Below are 11534 nucleotides of genomic sequence, written 5' to 3' on the forward strand. Positions count from 1 at the left end.
GATAATTTTTAAAAAGTATAGAGGTATATTTGATTATTTTCTCATTTCTTTTTTATAGTGAACTACAAAATGAATTGACCGTTTAAATCACCACGTCAATATCTAGATAGTATGAACTCTAACAACTTACCATATTTAAGCAATCCCAAGACTAAAAAGAGAATAAAATCCAATTTAAGGATCAATAAATTGAGGAAATAAAATAAAAACGGAGTGGTATTTACGCCAAATTACGTGTCTATCAATATCAAACGGCACCACCTTCTTCTGAAATTCGTGCTAAGCTTTATTTTGTACTACTGTAATACTTCCGTCTCGCATTTATTGAAATTCCAAACGCCTAAAAAAACCAAAAATGCTGACTGTAGGAGGACGTGTGGCATTCATGAAGTAATACTTGGAATTCTAAAACAGCACCCAGAATCAGAAACCAACGTCTTGCATGGCTTTGCAGAATTCTTGAATTTTCAATACTCACAATTCTTTATTCTACAGTCATTGTTTCAATATTACTATTCAAATTCTTGATATTCATAGTTCATAGATTGTAGAGAAAAGAAGAAAAAAGAAGAAGTGGCAGAGGGAAACTCAGCTGTAAGTAGCTTTTGCATGCTAGAGGTAATTCTTCAATTTTGGAATTTTATCTTTGGAACCCCTTTTGGTCTCAGATATAGTTTATTTACCCTTATTTTGTAAGGATTTAAATTGTAAATTATAATAATTTAGTGCTATTTTTGTCATGTACGGCTCATTTTTCTTTTAAGAAGATTTATTTGGAGTTAGAAACTTCAAACTTGCTGAACTATAGGTAACACTTATTCTGCTAGGGCAAAGCTGTGCATGTTGTATTTACCCATATAGAGGAGAGTCCTAGTACATGTGGAATACAATCTTAACCTATATCTAACAATTATTATCTTTGTGTTTTTTCTTTCTTCTCTTTTTGTTTTTGGTCTAAAATCTTGGTTTACTATTCTCAAGAATTTTTTGCTAGTTCAGTTTTTCTTTGAAATTTCTCTGTTATACATTTTTTTGTTTTGATTCATCATCTTCCACCCCCATCCCCAAAAAGTGGAAACAGAAAAAGACTGATTATACCTTTGTAATGGCCAGTGGTTCAATCAGGGATTCAAGTGATTGGCAAAGAGATGAATTTGGCTATGGCCTTTGGGATAATATTACTAGCAGGGGCTTTTAGATGAACATTGCATTGGCTAGTGATTTAATCAAAAGATAGAAATTATGGGTTCCGAGTTTCATCTATTTCTGTGCCGGGCTGAGACCAGGAGAGTATTATGGCTAATGGGAAGTGTGTTTGCATTTGTCATACTTGTTCAATACTTAGAACTTCCATATGGAACTCTTATAGGATCCCTATTTTCTGGTTTAAATTCCAATAGAATGAACAATAATAATACACACCTCAATGTTACCGCGGGATTTGATGGGAAAATCAAGATAAACGACTACAATTTTTCGATTGAGTCAAAGACGAGTGGTAATCCTGAAAATACAGCTTTAGTTCAGCAGTCCACACAGCCGAATGATAGATCTGGAGTGGAATTGCTTAAATCAAACGGGACGTTGGCACCAGATACGGCTAAGAAAGTTGGCTACATATTCAATGGTAACAATGAAAATGTAGCCCCGATGTTAGAAGATCAACGCAAAGATGATATTGTCCCTCTAGCCTGGAACGTTGCATCATTGCCAATGATTTCACCACTGAGACAATTTAATGATAATTTGACCACTCGGGTTAGTTCTCATAATCGCCATGGTGCCACAACTACTCGGAATGATGAAGTAGCTGGGCTTGTCCCTTTAAACTCGAATGCTGCATTACGGCCGATGAATTCACCAGCACCCTCTGTTTCACTTAGACATGTTGGTGATAATTCGACTGCTGTGGCTAGTTCTCATAATCCCTATAGTGTCACCACTACTCCAAATGAAGCTACCCGGGTATCAAGAAATGGATCCACTATGACCAACTCCCCGGTTGTGAAGGAAGCTACAGATAGGCCAGAGAAAGGAGTAGTGTCAATATCTGAAATGACTAAAATGATGCTCCGGAGTCATCCCTCGAGCCTTCTAACGGTATGTCTAGGTCTATGTAAGATAAGGGAAAGCTAATTCATTGAAGGAAATTGTTGTTAATCCCTTTTCTATATTGAATTCTGCCAGAAGCCAATGTGGTCTTCAGCCAGTGATGAAGGATTGCGGAGTGCAAAATCACAGATTGAAAATGCAGCCAACATTATAGTTGATCCAGGACTACATGCACCAGTTTATCACAATGTTTCAAAATTTAAAAGGTACACATTGGTTTACCAGTAGTGGTAGTTCTGGTTGTCATAAATTCGTCTCCATCTATTAAAATTGTCATAAAAAAAAAGAATCTATTCATTGTTACTGTATCTAAATTAGACTCTTGACTTGTCTAGTATAAGGGCATACAGCATAATCTGCTGGATCATTCGGGGCATCCACACCATGTTCAATCAGTTTCACTTTTCAACTTATTTACTTGCATATCTGAAAAAATAAAGAATTAGTTATCATAAAGTTACTCCGTCCGAAAGAGTCAAATTATTTTATGTCACTGAATTGGTCCCAGAAAGACAAATTGGCTTTTGCTGGTTTGGGTGAATCTTGAGATAGCAGTATATGTAACAAATTTCATTCTTCTAATGCAGGAGCTATGAGTTAATGGAACGGAATCTTAAGGTTTACATATACAGGGAGGGAAAGAGACCAGTATTCCATCAACCAAGGCTCAAGGGCATCTATGCTTCAGAAGGTTGGTTTATGAAGCAGTTAAAAGCAAGCCAACACTTCCTCACCAATGACCCAAATAAAGCACACCTATTTTACTTGCCTTTTAGTTCTCAAATTTTGGGAGAAGTTGTTTATGTGCCTGGTTCTCACAGCTTCACAAACTTAAAAGCATATTTGAAGAACTATGTTGATTTGATCAAGGGAAGATATCCATTCTGGAATAGAACGCAAGGAGCTGACCATTTTCTTGTTGCTTGCCACGACTGGGTAAGTTTTACAAGTTTTTATTATCATCTATATTCAATTTATTTCTCTATGTAGGATTATATGTCAGTCTCCAAGTTTCACTTTGATGGGAGAATAAGGAGTTGTGTATGGTTATGTCTTTCTCTTCTTTTATCCTAGGCCCCAGAAGAAACTAGGCATGAGATGGCAAATTGTATAAAGTCTTTTTGCAATGCTGATTTAAAAGAAGGATTCAAGTTAGGAAAGGATGCTTCTCTACCGGAAACAAATATTGGCTCAGCTGATCCCTCGAGAAGCCTTGGAGGCAAACGTCCTAGCCAACGAGAATTCCTTGCTTTCTTCGCAGGCAGTATGCATGGGTACGTCCGTCCAATTCTTTTAAAGTACTGGCAAAACAAAGATCCAAACATGAAAATCTTTGGGCAGATGCGCAAGACTGACTACATCCAGCACATGAAGAGCAGTAGATACTGCATTTGTGCAAGAGGTTATGAAGTCAACAGTCCACGAGTCGTGGAGGCTATTTCATATGAGTGCGTTCCCGTGATCATATCTGACAACTTCGTACCACCATTTTTGGAGACATTGAACTGGGAGTCCTTTGCTGTTTTCGTCCAGGAGAAGGACATTCCTAATCTAAAGTCTATACTCGAATCGATCCCACTAAGAAGATATCTGAAACTGTATAACAATGTGAAGAAGGTACAACAACATTTCCTTTGGCATTCTGAACCTGTAAAGTATGACATTTTCCACATGATACTTCATTCTATTTGGTACAATAGAGTTTTCCAGATTGCATACTAGTTTTTCTTTTGATCATCTTGTGGCTTTGGAAAGGAAAGCAGAGTACATAAATCTAAGCACCTTATTTCGATTGATTGCTATTGCTATTAGAGTTTTTTGTAACATTGAGTTATGTGGGTATTATAATGTTTGCGCGATGAGCAATAATGAAAGGATTGCCATTTGGTGATTAATCTTCAAATGAATGTTATATATGAATTACTTACTTTAATGGTTTTTTTGTCTTTAACTAAATTAATCTATGTATTGTTAATACATGTATTCTTATTTTTCACATTTTATCTTGCATAAAACAATACATTTATTATGCATAACTTAATGTAGGTATCTTTTTAATACCGTTGGCTAAACATTACGTTAGTTATGCAGCGATTATGTCGTGTTATATGGCTAACCAAACAATGTATTATCTTTATGCTGGAATTATTAATTATATTAGACTAACAAAGCTCACTAATACAATTCTCATGCACCAAGCCACCAACTAAAGTGTTCTTCTCGTTGAACACGTGTTAGATAAAATGATTCCATAGTAGTACAGTAGTATTTATAAAGGAAATACCACACTGATTTTCATATGGATATAAACAGAATTTAACTATTTTGGATCTAATACAATTGAGGTTTTGAGTGGAATTTCAACACAATAGTTCCTCGGGATTTTTACAATTAACCGGATTCATTCCCCATATTTTTCTTGTATATACAATGATTATATACAATTACACACATATTACATATTTGGTCTGTCATGCATGTTCATCGAGAAGCAAACTTCTCAACATCACTTGGCTTACTTTTTGGCCCTGGTATCTAACTACTTCCTTGCTGAACCTCCTGATAGCTTAGTCTTATCACTTATGTGCGTTTGTTTGTTATATATGCATGCCCCTGAGTTCATGCTTACCTTTTCTTTCCATAAAAAATTATACATAGCAAATTATTTTAATTTATTTAAGTGGTTGGTTGGACTACGGTTCTTCTACTTCTTCGAATTCTCCCAGAACAAGTAAAGAAAAAGGAGTGCAGTTGACAAAAGACCAATGCATGATATACAAAAACAGTACCACATTAAATTGTAGCTGACAATCACAGAATACCATAAATTAGGTAGTAGTAGTAGATTTGCATGACATATACTTCATAAATGGATGGGTGCAAAACCTGACGATGCAATATAGACAGTAGATAACTCTGTTAAGTTTAAATAGATGAAAAAATATACTCCTATTTGATATTATCTCTGTCAAGATCTAATTTCCATTTTCATTCATTTGATTTTTGTTTTACATTTTTTTTATAAGAAGGGGTTGCTGAATTTTTTTTGACTAACAGTAAAGTTGAGGTTGCAAAAAGGAAAAGTCGGGCACTCTTCCCCCCCCTTTTAGTGTTTCCGGAAACATATGCTATATACTACTACTATTCATTTAATCACTTAGATTTATCAAAAGAAAAGATATAGTAGACAGTTTTCTTATTATCCTTTTCGTTCAATCAAATGTTCAAAATTATTTTCTTAAGTCCATGTCAATATTGTTAAATTTCTTAAATAATAAATAAAAATAGTTTTATTAGTTTTCTTTGATAGTTAAACAAAGAGATATAAGAAAACAAAGAAACAAATTAGAACTTGATAATTTGAATTATGACCCATTGTTTAGTCTCATTTTGGTCTATCACATCTCAGCCCAAGTAATATTAGGACGTATTAGTGATCGTTCATTTTTTAACTCAGTTCATTTTTACACACCCCAATACAGCTCTATCGCGAGCCTAAAAAGGTGATCTTTACTCAATGAACCCATTTACCAACTGTAGGAGTAGTGCATGTAGAGATGCCAAGAGGTGATATGCATTTACAAGAAATACATTTAGTCTAATGAGGAACAAAAGAATCTCATTTGCACCCTATAATGAAATGAACGGCAAACCGGGATTCAATGCGCTATTGTTGGGATATTCTATTCTAAAAAGAGATCACAGGCCACGCTCTCATCTGCGAGTGGGCATATTTGTTTCATATTAATGTTTACGTGAAAAATGCCAACAGTCGTACCCAAAAAAACAAAAACAAAGAAGAAAAGGCTCGTACGTGCCACTTACGCAATATCTCTAAAAACGGATGGGCATATTTGTCCGAACATGTCACCTAACTTTATTTAACTCAGATTCCATTAATCACAAGCCTACTCATATCCTTCCTTTTTATTTTCCCTTTTTCTTTTTCCATCTTTACTGCTGTCATAACAGCAAAACAACCCAAAAAAGAGAAAAAAGAGCACAGAAAACACAAAAAGAAAGCTCACAGATTCTACATTTTATCAGTCATGACGTTTCCAAATCTTGTAGAGGTACTAAAAAAATCTATATCTTATTTGTATATATGACTAATATGTTATGCATATTTTATTATGTATCAGTAGGGTATCTGATGTATGAGGTGTTACAACTGGTCAACTCAATCGAAACCCAACTTTTCCAACTAGCTAGTTTTACCAGATGAAGCTGCTAAATATGCTGGAATTTTATCCTAAGTGGTTCTTTTTATTGAGTTAACTGAGTAGCCAAACGTGGCCTGAAGCTGAAGCAGGTTCTTTGTCTTCTTTTGATCTGGTAATTGAAGCTAACTGTATGATTTCAGTTCATTTGCTGCTGTATGTATTGTTGGTTTTCGTATTACTGTTGATTAGCTTCAGTGGTTTTGTTGGTTTTTTTTTTGGCTGTCTTGGTTTCTTGAGTTGTATTCTATTGTTGGAGGATTAATTTTTGACTTGCTTTTTCTTGTTTGGTGATGATGCTATTTTATTGACCAAGCAGCTCTTGCTAGGTTGCATTTTCTAAGTGTTTGTACTTTTCTAAGTGTTGATTAATTTAGTAACAGAGAAAATTATGATCCTGTTTTTGGCTCTTAATGGTGAAAACATCAGCTTGACCATTAGTTTAAGTGGAGAATTGTTCTTGTTAAGGAGGTTGAAATATTTGGAGGAATGGTTTCTGATTTTTCTAATTGAATTCTTTCTTTGAGTGGTGGTGTTTTATTATGTTATCCAAGTACTGAGTTATTGCAAAATATATAAAAATATACTATGTAGCAGTACTGAATTTGGGATTACTACTGAATATGGAATTTGAAAATTAACCAGGGATAGTGCTGTGCTCTCTTCTATCAGGTGTGCTGATCGAACATGGGTTCTGAAAAATATCTTAGTCTGTTAGAGACTAGGCGACTGATATGGCTATTGGGCGTGGTTTTTGCCCTTGTTTTAGTGATTCAGTATGTTGGTTTTCCATATGGTTATGCTCTGTCCTCTTTATTTACTGCCAATGTGGGTCAAATAAGCAGCTCGCAAAGAGTAAATCAATCCCATAACTTCAGTAGGTCAGAAAACCTGACACATGCTAGTGTTGTGAACGCTACTAACACGAATAATATCCATGAAGCAACCAATGGAACCAAGCTCTCTGATGGGAATAATGAAAAGATAGAGGGTGATCCTATGCCCCCGATGAATGAATCCTCTGGTGATACCTTAACTGAGGACGTTGATCCAGAAGATGAATCCCCTTTTAAGGATTCAGAAATGGGCAACAAGTCTACTGGGGAAAGTTTTGGAAGAAGTAGTAGCGTAGCTCCAGATAAGACTGCTGACTCTGAATATGATTTACAAGCTTCAAATGGTACATCTGAAAGGTCTTCATCGCATGTGGATGATACTCATGGGGGAGGCAGTATTTCTCCAGCACCGAGGGAAGCTAAAACGTTCGATATAAGTCCCACAGGAATTTCTGTTGCACCACCACCAATGATTATGACACCTCAGGTCAATGTTGATGCGGAAAAGGGAGCTCCTTTGATATCTTCCTATCAGAACGTATCTGCAAAAGAAGGAAACACAGGTCATGTACTTGAAAATGATAAAATACCGGGGCGAATGCGCACTGACCATGCTCCTTCAGTTAGTCATTCTTCTAAAAGTAGTGCTCCTGCTAAGAAGGAGTCGGGCGGGCCAAAAGATAGTGTAGTTTCAATAGCTGAAATGAATATAATGCAGCAAGAGACTCACACTTCATTTCGTTCAATGGTATATATTTTAGTTTGGTACTCTCGAGTGGGATATGACTTGCCTAATTGACGAACAGATACTTAATATTCTAATTATTCCCTCTTCTTTGTTCTTTTGATCTTTTCTGTAGAAACCACGATGGTCCTCAGGTGTGGATCAAGAACTACTACGTGCAAAAAGTCTTATCGAGAATGCACCTCTGGCAGGAAATGAACCTGGCCTATATGCTCCTTTGTATAGAAATTTCTCAATGTTTAAGAGGTAATAAAAAATTGTGAAGCGACGATGAATCTATCCTTTTGTAATTTGGGCATTTTCTAATGTTGGACGTGTATCGAGTTGTACTGCATTAGATCAGATGCTTATGCTTTGTTAATCATAAGAAAATAGTAATGCTTTGTTGGAGCTGCTATAACGCGATATCTTAGTTTCAGTCGTGCACACCTTGTTTCTTGGTGCATGCAGTGACTTTCATGCTTGCTTTGGATTAGTTGGCTGTTGCATATACTGAATTTTGGAAATAGAATAGATGCTTTCTTGTGTACTTTATACTGTTTCTTTTACAAAAGGAGCCCTGTGAGACAGATAGAAGCACAGACCTCAGCCTCCAGTCTTTAGTTTTCTAGTTTGAGATCATATGAGATTTTCACTTAGTTCTTTGATTGTCACTGGTAGCATTTGTGGGTTGCATCTATATAGAGGCGGTCCGGTGTTCCTGTAGATCTTACCCACTCCTTCATTTTCTCAAGCTTTGCCTTTACTTGTCTTTCAATATGCTTGAGGCTCATTTCTCTGTTCTGACATACATCATATGTAGGAGCTATGAATTGATGGAGCAGATTCTCAAAGTTTACATTTACTCTGAAGGTGAAAGACCAGTATTCCATACACCAGTGCTTAAAGGAATATATGCTTCCGAGGGCTGGTTTATGAAGCTCCTGAAGAGAAACAAAAATGTAGTTACCAAGAACCCCAAAAAGGCTCACCTATTTTATCTACCGTTCAGCTCCCGTATGCTAGAGGAGGCCTTATATGTACCAAATTCTCACAGTCGTAGGAACTTAGTTCGATATCTAAGCGATTACCTCAACACCATTATCCAAAGACATAATTTTTGGAACAGAACTGCCGGAGCTGACCATTTTCTTGTTGCCTGCCATGATTGGGTAAGTTTTGGATTCTTCATTTAATTTAATCTAAGTTCCCAAACGTGTTTTAAAAGATCTGTTTTGATTCCCATAGATTTTATCCATATTTCTCCTGCGTCACGCACAATCTCATCTTATATTTTCTGTTTTCTCGATCAAAGATAAATCATACATACTTTTGTAGGTAGATATACAACTTTCTGTTGGATACTGAAATGAAAAATTTCTTCCTCAGGCCCCTCAAGAAACAAAAAGAATTATGGCTAATTGCATAAGAGCTTTGTGCAATGCTGACATCAAAGAAGGGTTCCAATTCGGTAAAGATGCGTCTCTTCCAGAAACATATGTCCGTGTAGCTAAGAATCCCCTTAGAGAAATTGGTGGGAAGCGTCTTTCTCAGCGACGGACCCTTGCTTTCTTTGCTGGCAACATGCACGGTTACCTTCGCCCTATCCTATTGAACTACTGGGAAAACAAAGATCCTGATATGAAGATTTTTGGCAAGATTAGTACAGTGAGCTATGTCCAATACATGAAGAGCAGCAAATACTGCATATGTGCAAAAGGTTATGAAGTCAACAGTCCTCGAGTGGTGGAGGCCATTTTCTACGAGTGTGTCCCGGTGATTATATCTGACAATTTTGTACCCCCTTTTTTCGAGACTTTGAACTGGGAGGCTTTTGCCATATTCGTACCAGAGAAGGACATCCCGAAATTGAAAGACATACTTGTATCAATCCCAGAGAAGAGGTACCGGGAGATGCAGAGAAGGGTCAAGATGGTGCAGCAGCATTTCCTTTGGCACGTCAAGCCTGTGAAGTATGATGTTTTTAACATGATTCTCCATTCAATATGGCACAACAGAGTTTTTGGAATAACGCCTAGGTGACAAATGTACACGAATAGATAGTTTCAGAGTTTTTAGATAATTTAATGCAGCATTCTTTTTGCACACACCACTTGGTGAAAGGTTTGAGGAAGATGTAATAAGTTGCATGAATAGGCAGATGAGTCATAGGAGGAAAATGTATCTTATTGTTTTCTGTACATAGACTTTAAAAGAAACCATTTGTTGTTTATTTATTTTAGCATATGTCTACTTGTTTCTTCTTCTCTTATTTGGACAAATCTATAGAACATCTTTGTGATTTAGTTGCACTATACCTTGAACTGAAGCTGAGCAGCAACTTGACAGTACGTTGGCCCCAATCTGTAGCTAAATTGGACTAGAGCATCCTTTGTCTCTTTGATAATAGGTGTGGTAACTGTGCTAAAGTTCCAAAATGTGATACTACTTTCCTCCCAAAATTGTTTTTAGTAAACAGGGTAGAATAATTAAAGCAGATATGTATAATATTTATGCAAAATATCTTAGGTGAACTTTGGTATAATAAAGCATACAGAGTGAAAGAAAATGATCGCTGAGCTACTTTTTGGAATTTAGTACTCAATTATTCACCTTTTAACAGTGGCCTTAAGCATTTCAAAAAACAATTTATCTTAGTCTAGAAAATGACCCCCTTTTCATTCCCTTGTTCGTTTTTATTTTTCTTGAAAGATATTAATCTTTTCCTTTACCTTCTAACATAGGGATAACTTGGTGCACTAAACTCCCGCTATGCGTGAGATCCGGGGAAGAGCAGGACCACAACTATTGTACGCAGAATTACCTTCTAACATCGTTTTCTAATTTTTATTACATTAGTAGATAAGGTCAGGAGATAAGAGAAGGGGAATGGTGAGATTGAGCACGCATCTATAATCTATTCTATGAAAGAAGAGGTTCTACCAAGTTCAATAATAGTAGTGTTTTTCCGTAAAACGGTACAGTTGAATTTATAGCGTGACTTATAGACAAGCGAATCGATTTGATCCCAAAATAATAAATAAAGTAAATAAAATGCAAGACTTAGCATTGAAATCGAGACAAAATAACAGACAACTTGATTCCGGGAGCAAGGCTTCCGAAGACAGCAATAAGAATATTGTTAGACAGAAAATAAAGTATTATTTAGCTTGGAATAATGTGTAGCATAAGTTTGTCAGAATTTTCCTGTGTTACAATGGTTGTTGAAGCCACTATTTATAGCTATACCTTGGGAACAAGGTCCTAGGATCAAGCCCCTCTTAAATGACAATAATGGGGGTCATTGATGAATATGTAACGACAGGTCATGAATGCCAAAATTCTCTATAACAGACGTGTATTTAATATTGAGAAATATTCTTCATTGAATGTCAACTGGTGGCAAATATCTGTTTGCTCTCGTTGATAATGTTCTCTTCGGGGCCAACCCGATGCCAACCGAAGCTGTTGTCCTCGGTCTTGGTTTTCACTTGCTTCGTCTTCTGTCTATCCCCGGTTCCACGTGTCATTCTGTCATTCAAGTATTTAATGTGAACCGATTTTACCCTATACAGATAATCCCCCTGCTTTCCGGTGGCACATCTTTGTGTCACCGAGAAGTTGGTGAAGATTCCTTTCTTG

At 36.4% G+C, this 11534-nt stretch overlaps 2 protein-coding genes across 5 annotated transcripts; both read left to right on the plus strand.

The window, feature by feature from the left end:
• Nucleotides 1–242: 242 nt before the first annotated feature.
• LOC104111004 (probable glycosyltransferase At5g03795) lies at nucleotides 243–3849 on the plus strand. The gene is made up of 5 exons (XM_070182497.1): nucleotides 243–618; nucleotides 1082–2100; nucleotides 2188–2318; nucleotides 2700–3048; nucleotides 3187–3849. The coding sequence occupies exons 2-5, from the start codon at nucleotides 1243–1245 to the stop codon at nucleotides 3832–3834; spliced, it is 1986 nt and encodes a 661-aa protein (XP_070038598.1). The 5' UTR covers nucleotides 243–618; nucleotides 1082–1242; the 3' UTR covers nucleotides 3835–3849.
• Nucleotides 3850–6033: 2184 nt separating this feature from the next.
• Nucleotides 6034–10134, plus strand: LOC104111005 (probable glycosyltransferase At3g07620). Of its 4 annotated transcripts, none has more exons than XM_009620597.4 (5): nucleotides 6034–6185; nucleotides 6978–7916; nucleotides 8029–8159; nucleotides 8716–9064; nucleotides 9282–10134. In XM_009620597.4, exons 2-5 carry the CDS (start codon nucleotides 7020–7022, stop codon nucleotides 9933–9935), a joined length of 2031 nt encoding a protein of 676 aa, XP_009618892.1. In that variant the 5' UTR covers nucleotides 6034–6185; nucleotides 6978–7019; the 3' UTR covers nucleotides 9936–10134. The 4 variants fall into 4 exon arrangements, with proteins under 4 accessions (XP_009618892.1, XP_009618895.1, XP_009618894.1 ...); XM_009620600.4 differs by having other exon boundaries at nucleotides 6035–6185; nucleotides 7005–7916; XM_009620599.4 differs by having other exon boundaries at nucleotides 6040–6447.
• Nucleotides 10135–11534: the final 1400 nt, after the last annotated feature.

This window comes from Nicotiana tomentosiformis, chromosome 8, assembly GCF_000390325.3.
Source record: "Nicotiana tomentosiformis chromosome 8, ASM39032v3, whole genome shotgun sequence".
Taxonomy (NCBI): Eukaryota; Viridiplantae; Streptophyta; class Magnoliopsida; order Solanales; family Solanaceae; genus Nicotiana; species Nicotiana tomentosiformis.

Excerpts from the sequence above, each read along its gene's own strand:
- LOC104111004 (XM_070182497.1), top strand. The coding sequence starts at position 1,243 with ATGGGTTCCGAGTTTCATCTATTTCTGTGCCGGGCTGAGACCAGGAGA. Across the intron at positions 2,319-2,699 it reads AATGTTTCAAAATTTAAAAG|GAGCTATGAGTTAATGGAAC; the intron begins GTACACATTGGT and ends CTTCTAATGCAG. Across the intron at positions 3,049-3,186 it reads TTGTTGCTTGCCACGACTGG|GCCCCAGAAGAAACTAGGCA; the intron begins GTAAGTTTTACA and ends CTTTTATCCTAG.
- LOC104111005 (XM_009620597.4), top strand. The coding sequence starts at position 7,020 with ATGGGTTCTGAAAAATATCTTAGTCTGTTAGAGACTAGGCGACTGATA. Across the intron at positions 7,917-8,028 it reads ACACTTCATTTCGTTCAATG|AAACCACGATGGTCCTCAGG; the intron begins GTATATATTTTA and ends TCTTTTCTGTAG. Across the intron at positions 9,065-9,281 it reads TTGTTGCCTGCCATGATTGG|GCCCCTCAAGAAACAAAAAG; the intron begins GTAAGTTTTGGA and ends TTTCTTCCTCAG.